This window comes from Sminthopsis crassicaudata, chromosome 3 (genome assembly GCF_048593235.1).
Source record: "Sminthopsis crassicaudata isolate SCR6 chromosome 3, ASM4859323v1, whole genome shotgun sequence".
Lineage (NCBI taxonomy): Eukaryota > Metazoa > Chordata > Mammalia > Dasyuromorphia > Dasyuridae > Sminthopsis > Sminthopsis crassicaudata.
This window is the reverse complement of record NC_133619.1, coordinates 329,668,658-329,688,715: the sequence shown is the minus strand read 5'-3', so window position 1 is coordinate 329,688,715 and position 20,058 is coordinate 329,668,658. Positions and strand designations below refer to the sequence as shown.

General features: G+C 32.8%; 1 protein-coding gene across 4 annotated transcripts in view; it reads right to left on the bottom strand.

Annotated features, from left to right (window-relative positions):
- Positions 1–20,058, bottom strand: part of GOLGB1 (golgin B1) — a 63,091-nt gene that overhangs the window by 30,184 nt on the left and 12,849 nt on the right. For 2 of the 4 annotated variants that reach the window (XM_074301362.1, XM_074301363.1), the window contains exons 6-13: positions 16,848–16,979; positions 16,031–16,162; positions 14,884–15,006; positions 13,509–13,622; positions 12,132–12,534; positions 10,702–10,817; positions 7,670–7,784; positions 375–451 (exon numbers count right to left, since the gene is read on the bottom strand). In XM_074301362.1, coding sequence (XP_074157463.1) covers positions 375–451; positions 7,670–7,784; positions 10,702–10,817; positions 12,132–12,534; positions 13,509–13,622; positions 14,884–15,006; positions 16,031–16,162; positions 16,848–16,979 — 1,212 coding nt within the window. The remainder of the gene's footprint in view (positions 1–374; positions 452–7,669; positions 7,785–10,701; positions 10,818–12,131; positions 12,535–13,508; positions 13,623–14,883; positions 15,007–16,030; positions 16,163–16,847; positions 16,980–20,058) is intronic. The other 2 variants (XM_074301364.1, XM_074301365.1) reach the window with 1 other exon arrangement.

Below are 20,058 nucleotides of genomic sequence, written 5' to 3'. Positions count from 1 at the left end.
GTTATTTCAAAATAAAAGTAGTCAAGAAATCTAAATACAAATGTAAATAAAGTTTAAGTCATACCATTTCTGTTTCCCATAAACGTTCAGGTGTAAAGTCAACTTAGAAAAATAATACAATGATATGAAATAAAGACTATTTACCTGAAAATCATAGAACTTAGGTTCAAAGCCCAATTCAGACCCTTACTGCCTGTGTGACCCAGGGCAGACTGAGTCTCAGTTTATCTGTAAAACTGGGAAGGGGGGAATAGAGGGGAGAGAGGTGTTGGCCTATTTGACCTCTAAAGTCTCTTCCAGTTGTAAACCTATTCTCTTTTTCTTTACTCTGGTTCATTTTTTTTTTTTTTAATTAGGAGAGTTTAGTCAATTACCTGTCCTGTCTCTTCTCCACCAGTCATCTCAGATCCATGCTGAGCCACTAGATGAGTAATCTGAGAGTGTAGTCTTTCTGAAATGATGACAGAATACAGTTTTAGTTTCAAATAATTAAAAATCAAATACCAGTCATCTCATACTTTCATGGAACAATCAAGTCATTCCAGGAAAGTGAAACAGATTTTTAAGAATGATGCAGATTGGGAAATCTTGTGATACAAAGGTAACAAACTTCCAAGGCATTTCCCTAGATATCAACTAAAAAACTACTAGAAACAATTCACAACTTCAGCAAAGTTGCAGGATACAAAATAAATCCACATAAATCATAAGCATTTTTATATTACCAACAAAGTCCAGCAGCAAGACATACAAAAAGAAATTCCATTTAAAATAACTGTATATAATTTAAGATATTTGGGAGTCTACTTGCCAAGACAAAATCATGAACTATATAAACAAAATTACAAAACACTTTCCACACAAATAAAGTCAGATTTAATTAATTGAAAGAATATCAAGCGTCCATAGGTAGGTCAAGCTAATATAATAAAAATGATAATTCTATTTAAATTAATATAATTATTCAGTGCCATACCAATCAAACTCCCAATTATTTTATAGAGCTAGAAAAAAATAATAACAAAGTTTATCTGGAAAAACAAAAGATAAGGAATTTCAAAGGAATTAATGAAAAAAATTGCAAATGAAAGTAGCCTAGCTGTACTAGACCTAAAATTCCATTATATTATAGAAGAGTAATCATCAAAACTATTTAGTACTGGCTAAGTAATAGAGCAGTTGATCAATGGGATAGGTTAGGTTCACAAGTCAATAATTATAGTAATATAGGGTTTGATAAAACCAAAGATCTCAGCTTCTAGGATAAGAACTCACTATGTGTGGGACAGCAGGTGGCACAGTGGGTAGAACACCTGTCTTGAAGTCAGGAGGACCTGAATTCAAATCTGCCTCAGACACTTAACAATTCCTAGCTGAGTGACCCTGGGCAAAGTCACTTAACTCCAACTGCCTCACCAAAAATAAACAAAAAACTGCTGAGAAATGTGACAAAAAAATATGACAAAAACTGCTGAGAAAATTAGAAAATAGTATGGTAGAAACTAGACACTGACTCATACCTAACATCCTACACCAAGATAAGGTCAAAATGGATTCATGACTTTAAGATATTAAAAGTGATGACATAAGCAAATTAGAAGAACGTAAGATAGTTTACCTCTTAGATCTGTGGGGAAGGAAGGAATTGGTGACCAAGAAGAACTAGAGTACATTATGGAATGCAAAATGGATAATTTTGATTTTTGTACAAACAAAACCAATGTAGACAAGATCAGAAGGGAAGCAGTAAACTGAGAAAAAAAATTTTACATCCAAGCATTCTGATAAAGGTCTCATTTCTAAAACATATAGAGAATTGACTCAGATTTATAAGAATACAAACTGTTCTCCAAATGATAAGTGGTCAAAGGATATGAACAGACAAGTTTCAGATGAAATTAAAGCCATCAATAGTCATATCAAAAAAATTGCTCCAAATCACTATTGATCAGAGAAATGCAAATTATAACTCTGAGGTACCACTATATACCTCTCAGATAGATTGGCTAAGATGACAGTAAAGGATAATGTTGAATATTGGAGGTGATGCAGGAAAACCGGGGCATTGTTGGTGGAGCTGTGAACGGATCCAACTATTCTGAAGAACAATTTGGAAATATTCCCAAAGAGCTATCAAACTGTGCATACCCTTTGAATCAGCAGTCTCTCCTCTGAGCCTCTATCTCCAAGAGATCATAAAGAGAAAAGGACCCATAGGTGCAAAAATTTTTGTAGCAGTCCTTTTTGTAAAGGCAAGAACTGGAAATTGAGTGGATGCCCATCAGTTGAAGAATGGCTGAATAAGTTGTGGCATATGAATGTTATGGAATATTATTGTTCTGTAAGAAATGACCAGCAGGATGATTTCAGAGAGTCCTGGAGAGCCTTACATGAAATGATGCTAAGTGAAGCAAGTAGAACCAAGAGAACATTATACACAGAACAACAATAGACATGGTTCTTTTCAACAATAAAGTGATTCAAATTAGTTCCAATGGTCTTGTGATGAAGAGAGCCATCTGCACTGAGAGAGAGGACTGTGGGAACTGAGTATGGATCACAACATAATAGTTTTACTTTTTTGGTGGTGTTTGCTTACATCTTATTTTTTCTCTTTTTTTTTTTTTTCCTTTTTGATCTGAGTTTTCTTGTGCAGCATGATAATTGTGGAAATATGTATAGAAGAATTGTACATGTTTAATATATATTGGATTCCCCAATTCTTCCTGTGCAACAAAAAATTCGGTTCTACACACATATATTGTATCTAAATTATATGTAATATATTTAACATATATAGACTGCTTGCCATCAGGGGGAGGGGGTTGGGGGAGGAAGGGAAAAAATCTGAATAGAAGTAATGCAAGGGATAATGTTGTAAAAAATTACCCATGCATATGTACAGTCAAAAAATGTTATAATTATAAAATAAAATAAAAAATTTAAAAAAAAAAAAAAATATATATATATATATATATTGGATTCCCAATTGATGCTGAATGAAATGAACAGAACCAGAAGATCGCTGTACACTTCAATGCTGTATGAAGAGGTATTCTGATGGAAGTGGATATCTTCAACATAAAGAAGATCCAACTCACTTCCAGTTGATCAATGATGGACAGAAATAACTACACCCAGAGAAGGAACACTGGGAAGTGAATGTAAATTGTTAGCACCACTGTCTATCTACCCAGGTTACTTATACCTTCGGAATCTAATACTTAATGTGCAACAAGAAAATGGTATTTACACACATATATTGTATCTAGGTTATATTGTAACACATGTAAAATGTATGGGATTACCTGTCATCGGGGGGAGGGAGTGGGAGAGGGGGGGGATAATTTGGAAAAATGAATACAAGGGATAATATTATAAATTTAAAAAAATTAAAAAAAAATATATATATATATATTGGATTCCTTGCTATATAGGGGAGAAAGAGAGGGGAAGGGAGGGAGAAAAAAATTTGGAACACAAGGTTTTGCAAAGAGTGTTGAAAACTATACATCTGTTTTGAAAATAAAACTATATAAAAATTAAAAAAAAGAATGAAGCATTTTGATACAGGCAATATAGAAATTTGTTTTACTTGATTATGCATATTTATTATAAGGGGCTTTTTTCTAATTGTCATGTTTTGGAGGAAATATGATGGAGAGAGGGACTAGTAATCAAGTTGCAAAAAAAGAAAAGAAAGAAAAGGATCATTAAAACATGTTTTAAAATGCACAAAATAAATAAGAGGAAGGACAGAAAGAAATATAGCAAAACAGGACAGCTCTGAAAGTTACAGGCTGAGGGCAAATAGGTGGATAGAGCACCAGCCTTGAAATCAGGACGACCTAAATTCAAATCTTCCCTTAGACACTTATTTCTAGCTGTATGACCCTGAGCAAGTCACTTAACCCCAATTGCCACAGTAAAAAAAAAAAAAATTGAAGAAAGTTACAGGCTAAATTTCTTTTATTTAAGGGAAAAAAGCAATGATGATCAACTCTTCAACAATGAGGTGATCCAAGACAATTCTAATAGACTTCTGATAGTGCCACCAATATCCAGAGAGAAAGAATTATGGAGACTGAATATGGACCACCTATTTTTGTTGTTGGAGGTGGCCTGCTCAATTTTATTTCTTTCTCATATTTTTTCTCTTTTGTTCTGATTTTTCTTGAGCAACATGATGAATATGGAAATATGTTAAAGAATTACTCGTTAAATTTATACACACACACACACACACACATATATATTGCTGTCTTGGGGAGGAAGTAGGGAGGAAAAAAATTTGAAACATAAGGTTTTGTAAATGTGAATGTTGAAAACTAAATGTATTTGAAAAAATAAAAATACTATTTTTTTTTAAAAGCAAGCATTGCATAATAAGATATCTCCACTTTTACATACAATATCTTCTGCTAAACTTTGTAAATGGAAATGCTTGTTTTTATTTGGTATTAAGTGAAAAATGTTTAAATGTTACAAATGATGAAGGGAGGTGCAAAGTCTCAAAAGATTGATCTAAAACTCAAAGAAAAAATGCTTTCAAGAGATTAGGGTGTGAAGGCTCTAAGATAATTTGGAAATTTTTTTTTTTTTTTAAAGAAATGTTAAATCAGGGTAATGAACTTCCTTCAAAATATGGTCTGGAATTCAGCTACCACTCTAATGGTAACAAGTGAGGAATTCAGAAATAGGAAATAAATAGCCTAAGTACAATAACATAAATTTGGACCAAAAGTACAATAATGTTCCATTTGTGGGAGTGAAACTGAGGATATTAACCAGAGAAGACAGTCAGATAAAGTAAATTTTTTAAATATGGGAAGATGTAGCAATGTTGCAATGTTTGTGAGCAGCTGGGAAATCCAAAATGGGGAGAGATTGAAGATTTTTAAAAGGGTAGGTAAAACAGCAGGGGCAGTTTACTGAAATAAGAAGGGGATGGAATTAAAGACACGTGCTGAGAAATTTGCTTTTGGAATAGAGAAGGGCTGCTTTTTTATGAGAACTGGGGTGAAGCAGCATAATAGTGGAAAATAATTGAGTGATATATGAGATGCAGAAAAAATGCCTTGGTTTTTCCAAAATTATGGGACAAGATCATTAGCTAAAAAGTGGGGATAAGGAGGGAACTATGGGAGGCTTAAGAAGGAATGATAAGTCTGCAACATCCACTGTGGTGAATAGAATAGCAAATAGATTAGGAGAGTATAAAAGAATTATCTTGCTACAGTGAAGTTGAGACCATGTAATATACATTTATAGTGGACCCCATCAGCAGTTTCATGATTTTCTCCAAATCTGTGCAGCAGTACACAGATGAGATTGAAAAAGATGGGAGCAATCCAAAATTCTACAAGGCATGATAGATGATAGGAAAAGGGGACAAATTACAGAATTCAGTATAGAGTTAAATGATTCACTAAGTAAAAAGACAAAACAGGGAATACAACCAATGTATGTATAGGTAAGGATCTACTAAAAAACTGAGGAGCAGAGGGGTTAGAAGACATGGTAAGGGAAAGGAGCAAGGTGAGAGTATGTAAAATACAGAGAAAGAGGGAATAGTAAAATTATGATCTAATAATCAGAGTTCATGAACATGGATGTAGAATACTTATAGCATGATCAATTGCATGTATATATTTTTTAAAAAACTAAATATTTCTGCTTTAAGTGGGATCTGGAAAGGTTTAGAGTAATGATATGGTGAGGCAGTTACAGGTACATAAAAAAAGCAAAGGAGGTGAAAAACCTGAATTAAGAGGATGAAATAAAATAAGCCGGAAAAGACATCATAAGTTAAAATGAAAATATTTTAAGAAGAGGGAAACAATCATAGGATAAAGTGTTACAGTGGTGTGATTCAAGAAAAGAATAATCATTCACAGGAGAAAAGAATGAAAAACATTCAATATAAGACACTCTACTTCTTTTCTTTAAATTCTTAAAAATGTGTTTTCCTACACTGATATATACCTGACAATATTTAGTGTTCCTTTTCCTTCATGTATGTATTTCAAGATAAAAGTAATTTTCTTTAAAAGTTTTTGTCCTTTCTAGAGTGCTAATAATTTCTTCTTGGTTAAACTCTAGTGCAGAATATCATTTCTCCTCATTGCTTCTTTACCTATTCTTGTGAAACTATTCTTCTTTAAGGTTATAAATAACCCCCACTTAACTAAATCTAATGGCTTTTCTGTTATCATTATCCTTTTATACCTTTACAACAGAAATGGCAAGTATCCACTGTGGTGAGCAAAGAATAATGCCACCTAAATCAGATTAAAATAGAATAGGAAAATATTTAACAAAATAAAAACATAATAGTACATATGTAATGTTCATGTGTGGTTTTCTAAGTTAATATGCTGCCATAAGTTATTAACTCATTTCTATTTGAGTTTTCCACCTGCTCTGTAATATTTAATACTCTCTTCTTGCAACTTTTCCCTTCCCTAGGCTCCTATAACCATACGTTATCCTGTTTTTACATGAGCACTCTTCTCTTTCCTGTTACTTTATCTTTCTCTTATGTCTTCCACCTAATGATGCATATAGAGAGCTTTCTCAATTGCCTTTAGAATATTTCTATAATTAAAATACCCTTGTATCTAAATGGCCTCTCTGCCTCAAGTCTCTCCCCACTCCAATTTATCTATCTCTCAGCTGCTAAAATTCGGTCCCTAAAGCACAATCACCCTTTATTCAATAAACTTGAGTGGCTCCCAGTTGCCTCCAAGATCAAATATATAATTCTCTATTTGGCTTGTAAAGTCCTTCCTAACCTGGCCCTTCCTATCTTTCCAGTCTTCTTACAATTAATTCCCCTATATTTATTCTGCAGTCTAGTGATAATGATGCCCTTGCTATTCCTAGCATCAGACACTTCATCTCCTGACTCCATTTTGGTGGCTGTTCCCCACCCTGGAATGCTCTCTCTCCCCCCTTGATTTTTGCCTCTTAGCATCCCTTATTTCCTTAAAGTCTCAGCTAAAATTCTCTTTTCTACAAGAAGTCTTTCTTGGTCCTTCCTAAGATACTCATGTACCTTGCCGCTGAAATTATGTTCACATATTATTAAGATTGTCAATTACTTGCGGGCAGGAATCAATTTCACTTTTTTTTTTCTTTTTTTAATCTCTAGCACTTTATTACCTTGCTCAGCACAGAATAAGCACTTGAGAAATGCTTATTGAATTGTCTTGAGTACTTGGACAAACTATCATCTTTTTTAACCACATTATATTGCCAACCTTAGTTATATTTTTATATCCTAAGATAAAACCAAACCTCCTTAGATAAAAATCCTTGATTGTCCCAGTGAACATAGAATTCTGTTTTATACTGAAAACAGATACCTTGGAAACAGAAGAAGCATTAGATTAGAAGTTAGGAGAATTGGGTTCTAGGCCTAGCTCTGTTTCTAAATATTCATTATTTCAGATAAGTTACTTAAATAATTCAGGGTCTCAGTTTTCTCATCTTAAAATTGAGAAACTTCTAGATCTCTTCCAAGTTGATGATGATCTTCGATCTGCAAGAACCTTAGAGGTCACCTATTACAGGGCATAGCCTTCATTTTACAAATAGTCAATAACTAAACACACACTCTTCTAGGCAAGAAGTCACAAAAGGCAAGTTTCAATAACACTATACATACCATTCTCAACTTTCAGCTCCTCCAGTTCCACAGTACCAAGAAGCAAGGTACATTTTTCCTCTTCTAGTTCTGCTACTCTTTTCTGCAAAGAGGCAATGTTCTCTTCTAAGTCTATCTAAAATGCAGAAAACAGGCATTACATTTTTCATTACATTTTTTGACTCTCATTCTCAGAGCTGAGGGAAACTCTCAAGCTAATGCCCAAATATTCTTCAGCTTTTATATTTCATCTTTTCAACATCTCTTTCACTGGAAAAATTTAAAAACAGGAAACAACCCTGTTCTTCCTGGACCAACTTAGATAAATGATCTCTGAAGGGAAGTGGCAGCTGAAGGATTTTATTAGTTTCAAATGTATACTAGAGTTTCAAGGCTAAGCTACAAAGATACTCATCCAAAATCATGTGTATGAGGAAAATTATGTAATTCAGAAATTCCTGGTTCAAGGAATAGTAGTAATAGAAAATTTGCTTACAACCCTCTCAAAATAAAAGGACCTCCTCCTTAGGATAAGTAATGGGACAGAACAGAAATTCCAAAAGAAGTAATACAAAATACAAAAATAATTAATATATCCAAAATGTTCCAATTCTCATGAAGAGAGGGAGTGATGTTATTCTTGATTCTAAGCTAAAAATTCCATTTACCATCTGACAGTGGGGTTCAAACTTTATAATTTTATTTAAGCACATAAATGTTTTTCTTAATGAACTGCAAATATTTAATTATTTTTCATTCTGTGTTCCTGCAATTTGTCTTTAGTATACAGATGACTTCATAATTTGTCACAGAATTAATATTTTACAAATGACAGGAGTTTTGGAAAAGATCCAATACAAATCCATCATTCTATAGATAAGAAAAGCTATGACTTCAAGAAAGGTTAAAAGATTTTTTTCAAAGCAAGATAGCTGGCTTAAGATATAACTAAAGCTAAAACGTAGGTCTAACTCTAATCAGTTAGGTTTATGTTGCTATTTTCCCAACTTAACAAGGTCTATCTGGTAATGATTGTCTGTCATCCTCAAGTACTTATTATCACTACCATAAGTATCAAACTGGTAGCCAGTAAAGCTCTAGTGTGCATCCCAAACCAGATTAAAATGTAATTGGTAAATGTTTTAAAAATAAATGAAAATACAACATAATGTCATGCCAAACTTTCTACAAACTCAGGTTTTTTCTTTTCAATGGTTCTTGATGCTTTAAAAAATAATTCTACATATTCTATCACCTTTTACTGGTTTTGCAAATTTGTTTCAAGTCTTTAACTGCTATGTTTCTCCATTTGACTATAATATTAAATGTTTGCTGGATGAGGCAATTTCTAGGTTCTTTTGACTTTCTCATCACAGTAATCGCATCACAAAATGAAGGCCATAATAATTTACTTTGTTTATTCTAATTCCTTTTTTTTAAATGGTTAATAGCTTATTTGGATAGATCAGGTTGGAATTGTTGTGATTTAAAATTATATCTTTTAATCTTTATATTTTATTCTAATCAGTTTTTTTTACTAATAAGCTTTAGCAAATTTCATTTTTTGTGATATTATTCAGTAATTAATATATCCAGAATCTTCCAAATTCTTTCTTGAAAAAAAAAAAAAAGGCATATAAGGCAAAGTTTCTGCATAAGCTAAAAGCATTTAGAATATAGATCTCAAACTAAGTTTTGTGGACTTGTTTTTTAAAAAAAATTGATAATGACTTTAATGTAACCGATTTCTTTTGTAACCATATGAATTTTATTTTAGGATTTAAAAATATTACTCTTAAGGATCCACAGGTGTCCATGACACAAAAAGTTAATAACACCTCATACTCTTTTTTAAATTTCTTAATCTAGAACCATATAATTTCCAATGTGTCTTTCTATCACCCTCCATTAATCTTACTTATGCATCAAAACCATTAAGTATTTGTCAATTTAGTTTAAAGATTTGATCAAAACACTACTGATTAGAGAAATGAAAATTGAAAAAACTTTTGAGATATTATTACCTCCCACCTATCAGATCGGCTAAAAGGACTGAAAAAGAAAATGATAAATGGAGAGAATAGGTGGGAAAATTGGGATACTAAAGTTGTGAATTTGAATCAAACATTCTGGAGAGCAATCTGGAACTATGCCCAAAGAGCCATACCCTTTGTGCATACCTTTTGATCCAGCAATACCACTACTAGATCTGTATTGCAAAAAGATCATAAAAAAGGGAAAAGGACCCACATATACAAAAAATATTTAAAGCAGCTCTTTTAGTCGTGGCAAAGAACTGGAAATTGAGGAGTTGCCTATCAATTAAAGAATGACTGAAAAAGCTGTGATATATGAAGATAATGAAATACTACTGTACTATAAGAAATGATGAGCAGATGGATTTTAGAAAAACCAGAAAGATTAACCTGAGTAAAGTGACTAAACTAGGAGAACATTATACACAGAAATAACATCATGGGATGATCAACTATGACAGACTTAGCTCTTCTCAGCAAAAGAATTTAGGTCAATTCCAAAAGATGGAAAATGCCATCCACATCCAGAGAAAGAACTATGGAGATTGAATGTAGATTAAAGCATACTAGTTTCACTTTTTTTCTTTCACATGTATTTCCTTTTGGTTCTGTTTCTTCTTTTACAACATGACTAATATGGAAATATTTTCAAAATGTTCATATTTGTACAAACTATCAGATTGCTTAATATCTTGGGGTGAATAGAGTTAAGAGAGGGAGGGAGAAAAACTTGGAATTCAAAATCTTAAAAAAATTAATACTAAAAACTATAAAATACTATTAAGTGAGAAAAAAACCCAAAACAATCAATTTAAAAACAAAAGATGTGATCAATAATGGTAGATCTACCTCTGCAATAAATACTGGTAGATAAATTTCAATTATCAACATGGTAACTTTTTTATTCATGTTCATCATGAGTATTACTGAGTGATATGATCAAGCATCCTATAAAACAATACTGGTTATCTATAGGTACTAAAGACATAAAACACCAACACATCCAAATTTCATTACCTTGAGAGTCTGGCTATTCTCATCTGGGCTGGAAGTCTGAGAGGCCATTTCTGATTTCTGCAACACTGGTTCAATCAGAAATTGGTTAATTTCTTTGGATTTTTGCTGGAGTTCATCTAAAGAAAATAAAAATATCAAAATTATATGCCACAGAGCTGAAACTTTATGGGGCAGCCTTCTTTGGAAAATTCTAAAGAGCTGTTAGCCTCTATTTATCTTAGCCCAACTTGGAAGATATCAGTGACAGTGTTTCATTTGAACACTTTAAAAATTCTCAAAGATCCCTGCATAAAGCATTTATAGCAAAACAATCAAATTAAAGAGCAAAAGATCCTCTTCACCTATTTCAAAAATGGTATTGTCTTTTTTTTTTATGTTTCAATTTTACACAATAAGTCCTATATCTTATTTCCACAAATTGGTACTGATTTAAAAATATGCTTAAATTAAAAACATGTGTTTATAATAATGTGGTTCTCTATTCAATGAACCTCCTACTTTTCTCTGGTTCATCTACTTTATAAAACATGCTTTGTTCTTTCTTGGAGTTTTAAGTCTTTTAATACTTTTCTTAATATATACCTCATGGGGCCAGCCAGGTAATTCAATGGATAGAGCACCCAGCCCTGAAGTCAGGAGGACCTGAGTTCAAATGTGACCTCAGACACTTAACACTTCCTAGCTATGTGACCTTGGACAAGTAGCTTAACCCCAATTGCCCAGCAAAATAAATAAATAAATAAATAAATAAATAATAATAATAAAATGAAAAATATATGTATATATCATTATAAAGTTTAGATATCCAAGGAAATCTTTCTGAGCTATCTTTTTTTAATCAACCAAGGATAACTCAGATTATTTCCAAGACTGACAAAATGAAATTTTGCACTCCAGTCCTAAATCTAGATAGAAGCTATTCAAAAACTCTACTACAATATTTTTCAAAGCTTTATTCACAGTATCTTCATACTACTAAAAATTATTGAGGATCTGTCCAAAGAGTTTTTGTTTATGTGGGTTATATATTTATAGAGTTTTTGAAATAAAAACTAATTTTGAATTCATAGACCCTCTGAAAGGGTTTCTGAGACTCCCAGGATTCTCTGGGGCACACTTTGAGAACTACTACTCTACTATACCTTATGAAGATCCTCTAGTCCAGAATCATACTTAACACAGTCTTTTATATGTCCCTGGCAACTGATGTTGTCATTATTGTCTGTATTGTTATAATAATAAGCAATAAGTTGTAAATATCATTTCTAATAGAAGTAGGAGAAATAAAACTAAGGATTTCTCTTGAAGTTTAGGAAGGTCTTCCTTTTAAGCCTCCCCCTCCCCCCCATCTGATTCAATGAGTTTTAGCAATTAATTAGATGAACAGCACTCTGATGAGAAATATATTATAAAAGCAAGTTGTTGCTGACCTTCTAGCTGTTGAATAGTCTGGGCAGATTGAACTGACTGATGATTGATATCCTGAAGTAGCTTTTCATTTTGAACCTTTAAGGCCTCACAAGCAAACTGTAGTTCTTTTTCACTCTTCTGAAGACACAAAATTTTAGAGTCTTTTTCTTCTCCTGCTATTTTATGCTTTTGCTCCAGAGTACTACACTGAGACTCTAATTCAGCCCGGATTTGGCCTGCCTGTTCTAACTGCTCCAAAAGACAACGCATTTCTTCTTCTAGACTGTGTAAAGATAGTTTTCTTTCTGCCACTTCCAGCTCCATTTTTTCCATTAGATTCTTGGACTCCTGTCTCTCTCTTTCCAGTACAGTCTTTAATGTATTTTTCTCAGCTTCCAACTGCTGCAACTGTTCAGAGAGAACCTAAGAGGTAAAAAAAAGACATATAATAAAACCTCAAACCAATTTGTAAGCAAAGATAGTGCACAGTAGGATTGCTTTAATTTAATACAGAGGCCTCTAATGCAAATTGGTGCACAAAGGAAGTCACAAAAGGTATAATATCAAACAGGAAAGTGGTATGGTAGCTAGAGAACTAGACTTGAAATCAGTAAGATTTGAGTTCACATCCCACCTTGGATATTTTCTAGCAGTGTAAATTACTTAACCTCTCTCATCCATCAGTATGTAGCTTAGACCTAACAGAGTTATATTTAAGCTCATTACATATATAATATATATAAAGTATTACAAAAACCTTAAAAGTGTTATAAGTATTATAAATCTAAGAAAGTATTTAAGAAAAAGACAAAGTAAAGTAACAGAAATTCTCCAAGGATAATGGCAGTATATATAGTCATAGCTTCCATACTTCTATGATCTGGAAAATCTGTAAAATTTTTTGGCATTCCCTTCGTGCCAAGGTTTTTGTAAAACTTTATATATATTATATATAATGAGCTTAAATATAACTTTGTGAAGTCTGAGTTAATTTTTTATGGAGTATTTACAGTACCTAATTGTAAAATCTGGATTGATATACAATATGTATATTTTATACATTTCTGAGTTTCTAAACTTTTTCTGTATAATCTGCTGGCCTTTTGAGTATTGTCTGCGGCCTCCACAAAACTCCTCAAAATTCCCATATAATTTCTTATAACAACTTGTGATAAGTAGAAACTGATGGAAAAATTCACAATGTAGAAGAGACAACTCTACACCAAAACTTTAGACCCAGGATGGCCAAAAGACCTACTTTCTAAATAAAGATATAAAATGCCCATCTTCTAAGGACTCATGTAAAAAAGAATTTATGCCAATTATCAAAAAATTAGACCATGGATCAAAAGAACATAAAGCCCATGTTAACTAAATTGCCAAGTAAAAGGAAGTACCTGATTTTTCTGTTCTGCAACAGATAGTTCCTGCTGTAGTAAATCTACCACCTGAGCACGTCCTAATAAGGCCTCTTCCTGTTCCTCTAGCTTCCTGTGCAGAGTTCTTAGATTCTAGGAAGAAAAAGAATGCATTAGCCTAGAAAACCCTAGAAAGTCAGCTGTTATGTACTCAATTAAAAACAGAAAAGTACATTTGTGACAATTACAACTAAAACACATACAATAAACATTACAAAGATTTCTTATCCAATCTTAAATATTAATAAATATTAGTGGAAAAAGTAGTAAAGAAAAAACAAAAAATAACAAAATTTAGTATGTGTCCCATTCCTTAAGTGGCACTCTGTTCTTCTATCAGCCTGTATTCAACAATAGGTGAACATTTATTCACTATACTCAAAAGTTAAATTGTTGCCAGTTCCTTAGGAGTTCTATAACAGTGAAAAAAGGAAGCAGAGACTTTTTAACTCTTTTTTTAATTAATTAATTTTAATTAATCATTCTCTTATCTTGAATAACCATTAAGGAGCCAAGAGAACTGGTACAGATCTTTTAACCAAATAAATATACTATCTCTGAGAAAGAAAAAAAGAGATGATGCCATATAGGGAAAGAGTCTTAGATTAGGAGTTAGAAGATAAGGGTTATATTCTTGGTTCTGTCTCTAACTAGGCAAGTCATCTCTCTGTTCTTTATTCAGTTTCTTCATTTGTAAGATGAAGGGGACAATCTAGATGATCTTTAATGTCCTTTCCAATTCTTGCAGTCTATGGTTAACTGAGAAAATGTTCCCTCTCTCTAGTTAGTTTCCAGAGAAAAAGACTTATCTTACTTCACTCTTTTCCTCGGTGAGATAGTGGGGACTGTGATGGCCCAGGACAAAGTACAGATGAAGCCTGAAACTAATAGGGGCAAAAGTAGTCTCAAACAAAGACTGCTAGAAAGGGAGAAAAAATAAGCCTTGGAAGGAAGTGTACCTGTACACTAAAAAAGAAAGAGGAGATAGGAAAGAGAAATGAGTTTCCCTGATAAGAAAATCAGCCATCAGGCTAGTCTGATCTGCATTTGAGCTAATTCCTGAACGTTGGCCTCAATATAAAGCACAGCCAACTTCTTAATATCAATCCCCTGATTAAGGGGTAGGGAAATGGAAAACCCAAAGAAAAATACAATCAAACCAACAGTTGTAATGAAGTCACTTAAGGAAATCAGTTAAGCAACATACTCAGATTATGTGAATAGTAAAAATAGATTAATGAGCAATAAGATGGAGAGGTCAGGAAGGGTGTAGAAGGGAGGGGAGGTAACCCATCACATTTTATTAAATAATTACTAAAATCAAAATCTTTGCAAAAAAAATACATTCACATACCTGCTGCATTTCTGTCTCCACCTCTTTCTGTGTTACTAATTGAAGAAGTTCATCTTCATGAAGACGAACTTGTGACTCAAAACGTGCATCTTTCTCCCGGACCACCTCCTGCATGGAACTCAACTTAAGACACAACCAAAAAAGACTATCCAAGTTACATTCCCAATCTTCTATAAAAACAAACATGAAATTCCCAAAAATTTCAGAGATTAAGGAAAAAAGAAGGAAATGGCAGGAAATTAGAATTATAAAGTAGCTACAAAAAGCTACGTAGTTTTACTATTTGGTATTGTTGTTCTCAACAGGTTGCTTTTGGGTACCGGAATAAGAATGTTTTAATTCAATTTCCAACTATGACAAAAGTCCTCTATCAAAGAAATCAGTCTGAACAGAAGATTATTTTTAAAAATGAATTTTAAATAAGGATATTAACCATCCATGGTGCAATTTTTAAAAATCCTCAAGTGTTCAGAACATTAATTTTTTTTATAGTGCAATTAGACTCATCTGTCAAATTCAAAGCTACTTTATAAATCCCCCACTCAAAAACTTTACATTATTTGTTATTATCTATAAAAATATTTTAATGCATTTAAGACAACATGTAATCTGGCTTTAAATTATCTTTCCAGCCTTACAGACAGGAGAATGTCCTTGCAAAAAAACTGTATCTGTTCTCTATCTCTAACCTTGTTAACAGATATTTCCTTATCATCTGCAAATGTCCAAATCAATACTCTCACCTAAGCATGAGGGAGAAAGAGAGCTGACACCAGGACAGTCAGTCTCTATCAGAGTAGTTCCTTAATACTTTGCAATTTTCTCATCTGTCTTGCCCTTGCTCTTTCAGTATACATAGAATTTCTTTTTTTTTATAGTTTGACCTTCAACTCCTAACAAATCTTCTAGCTGTTATGAGCACAAATTCTGGGTCTGCCATCTTGATCTGACCTCTACTATCTGTGTTGTTTTGATTTTCATTCGCTTATCAAATTGATGTTCTGACCTTCATCTTTCACGCATGCTCTACTTCCATAGTTCTAAGAATTCAACTAGTATCTTTAACCTACTAATATTGGACTCTACTATTCAGTTCAATTCACGGAAATACAATCATCCTCTGTACTTTCAAAATTTTACTTCCTACCTGTGCTGCTTGTTCTGCTTGAACTTGACTGAGTTGAGCTTGTAGGTTATTAATTAATTCCTCCTTCTCCTGTAGTTTTTGTTTAAGCATTTCAAATCCTTCCATCTGATCATCTTTAGGAAATGTGTTACACTGAAGAAATGGAAAAAAAAAATAATTGATTTAAGCAAAACAGCTTATTTAGCTCCTTGCTATTTATTTGCTCTACAATCTACTCCATCATTCATGGCCCAGGGTAGATGCCTTTTCCTACTCCTTGAAATCATTCATGTCTATCCTAGTGCTCTCTCCTTTTGCACTTCAGAAACATTCATCTAAATCAATGGTATCAAACTCAAATAAAAATGATGCAACTGGCATACTAAGAAAAATACAAAATAAAATTATATTTTTATTTATTTTGTTAAATATTTCCCAATAACATTTTAATCAAATTTGGGCTATATTGGGAATTTTATGGTCTCTTACTGTGAATGTGACACCTCTAGTCTAAATCATTCACTGAATGCCAATTCATGTATTTATGTTTTGCCTTTCCAACAAAGGAGTAATGAAGGACAATGTCTAACACTTCCTTTATATATTCCCATAAAGCCTTATAAAATGTGTTGCATATTTTAACTATTAAATCACTGTGCTGATGGTTTAAAATTAAATAATTCAGATACCACCACTTCAATTACACAAATATTGTCCAAATAGGAATATCACAACTTATAGTTTTAAAAACTTACTATCCAAATTTGCTTATCATTAACATAGGTTATTGGACTTTGGACTTTTAACCTGATGATTACAAGCCCACTTTAATTCTTACCTGTGCTGCTTGCTGTCCTTGAACTTGACTGAGTTGAGTTTGCAGGGTGCTAATTAAATCCTCCTTCTCCTGGAGTTTTTGTTTCAGCATTTCAAATCCCTCCATCTGATCTTCTTTAGGAGGTGTGTCACACTGAAATAAGCAGAAGACAAAAATAACTGATAAAACAAAACAATTTCTTTAGTCCTTTGCTATTTGCTCTGTAATCTATTCTACTCACCAATCAATCAATAAGCATTTATTAAGCACCTACTATGTACTAGGCACTATTATGCTAGGCTTTCTCAAAGACCTATCAAGTTTTCCCTCTACAAATCCTGCATCCACCCTTTTCATTCTGATGACCACCTCAGAACTATCATTTCATGTCTAAAACACAGCACTTGATTTCTTGCTAAGCTCTAGCTCTCTACCTTCTCCTATCTACCTAAAATACAACAGTGGGGATCACTTTTCCTGTCATTTTGATCATATTTTTTCCCTTTTAAAATCCTTATAATGGTCTCTTAAATCAAAATATAATTATCTATGGTTTTAGGCTTCTCCAACAATTAAATACCACCTATTTATCCCCTATGTTAGCCTTACTTAACTATTCCCTCTCCTGTTAAACCCTCTAACCAAGTAAATGTATTGACTCTCTGACACAGTTTGACTGCCTAGCCATAATCCCATAACTCCAGCCATCTATTATTATGCCACATAAAACTCAAAATCTTTTTCCCAAAAAATATCAGATTCTCTTTTAAAATCTTGAGATTCATAAAATTTCCATAAAACTTTCCAAACACAGCTACAAAGGGTCCAAGTCACTTTGATAATCTCTTAATCCTATACAAATATTTAGAACATCTAACATATTAGCAAATTATACTTGTGCTGGAATTTCTGTCTCCACTTAATTACCCTCAATAGTAACTCAAATAACACCTTCTTAATATAATAATATCAAATGATCATCTACTCAAATAACAATAATATTTTATTAAAGTTTATATTATGTGTAAGTCAATGTGGTAGGTCCTCCACATAAAAAAGATATTATGACACATTTTTTATCCTCAAGAAATTCAATCTGAGAGTGGAAATAATACTAACAAGCAAAAAATATAGAACATTAGAATTAGAATTTCTCTTGTAAAACCATGGAGAAACAGTGAAGGAAGGCAAAAGACCAAGTCATCTCCAGGGCATTTAAAGATAAAACTTAAAAAAATAATAAGATGACAAAACAAGAAAAAAAAAAATTAAAAAATTGTTTAAGTTTTTTTTTTTTTTTTTTACCACCAAAGACAGTAAAGTTACCATATTTGGACTAATATCATAGTCCCTGATGAGTTTCTTGAACAAATGGAAATAGCACTAAAAAAACAAAACATAGGATAATCTGCTGAAATAGCAATCCTGCATATACAGAGAAGGAAAAAAAACACAATTTTGAAGGTATAGAGAGATTAATTCTCAAAGTATCTCGAGCAGGGGAAGATACTAATAGTGCAGAAAAAAAAATCCCAAAAAAGGTGACCAAGACAACTTCACTGGCTACTATTTGCTTTTTTTTTCACACTACTATAAAACAATCTGAGGCAAATGAACTACAATATATCCAATATTTTAGAAAGGAAAATGCAAGTTCAATATTCTACAGCAAACAATCAACATTTTATAGTAAATAGTATCATCACCATCACACAACTAAGAAATGAAGAAAATTTTTTAAAAAATTTCCCTATACATATAGCTCACTGACTAAAACAAAATGTGTGACTTTTTATAGCAAATCATGACTTTAAAGGCTATCCTTATCAAGGCAACTTCCAGGCTTATGTTAGAATTGTACTAGGTATATTGAAAAATATTACAGGGATAACTTTATCAGCTGTCTGATTTTTAATACAAAGCAAATAATAAAATAGGGAGATGGAGGTCACCAAATGAATTTGCCACAATAATGAAGGTGGTCTAGCACAGAGTTTAGGTTAAAGAGGTATTCACTATACATGAGGAGGGCCTAAAGATACTCCCATTTGCAGATTATATTGTGCTGATTTTATCAAAACCTGAAACACACCCAAATGACTTCCTAAATGACATTCATAATTACAGAATTGAGAGTGGAAAGGGCCTTCAGCAACTATCTAGAATAAACTCTTCCATAAAATGAATTTCCACCAAAACATATCTAGCAAATGGTACTCCAGCCTCTACTTAAAGCTCTACAAAAAAAAAGAGTAATTCACTTTTCAATTCTGGCCAGCTTACAATGTTAGGAAATTTTTCTTGACAACAAACCTAAATTTACTTCTTTGCAATTTCCATCCCTAATCATTCTTCTAAATGAGAGCCCATCAATTTTCTGATTCTGATTATCAAGCACCCATTAAGTCTTCACTTTGTTGTGCTAAACATTTCCAGGACCTTCAACTGGTTGTCATATGACATGGACTCAAAGCCCACCATTCTAACTGCCCTTCTCTGGACATTCTATAGTTTATTAATGTCTGTGGCATCCAGAACTAAACTCTGGATGAACTGTGAGAAGGAAAGAGTAGAGAAGAACTACAATCTCTATATCACTGGAAACTCTGACCTCTTAATGTAGTCTAAGACTGTATCAACTTTTGAATGAATCTCTATAAAAAAAGACTGTAAAAAAGTCTCTGCAAAAGACACCTGGATGACATTTTCTTCCTTCCTAGCTTTCCATTTAAACTCTGGTTAGTATCAAGGGGCAAGTTCAATGGCAAACATAATTCTCCTGTTTGAAACAACTCAACTGTTAGTCAGAATCTAAAAAGTTAACTACCACAAAAGATTCAGAATAAGGAATCAAAAGATAAATCTATGAAAACATGACTATGTCACAGCAGGGCCTTCTTTTATGTTCCCAACATCAATCATACAATGTTCCTTTCCTTAATATCCTCCTCTGTCTTCTTGTGCTAAGCAAGACTTTCCTGACTATTACCTAAAACTGGTAATCAATTTAATAGGTATTTCATGTCCTTATTTTCTTTTCTTTTTTTTCCCCCCTGAGGCAATTGGGGTTAAGTGACTTCCCCCAGAGTCACATAGCTAAGAAATATTAAGTGTCTGAGGCCTCCTGACTTCACGGCCAGTGCTGTATCCACTGTACCATCCAGCTGCCCCTCATGTCCTTGTTTTCTGTAAGATTTCTATTCTTCCTGTGTTCTGAAGTCTAGTCTGAAAT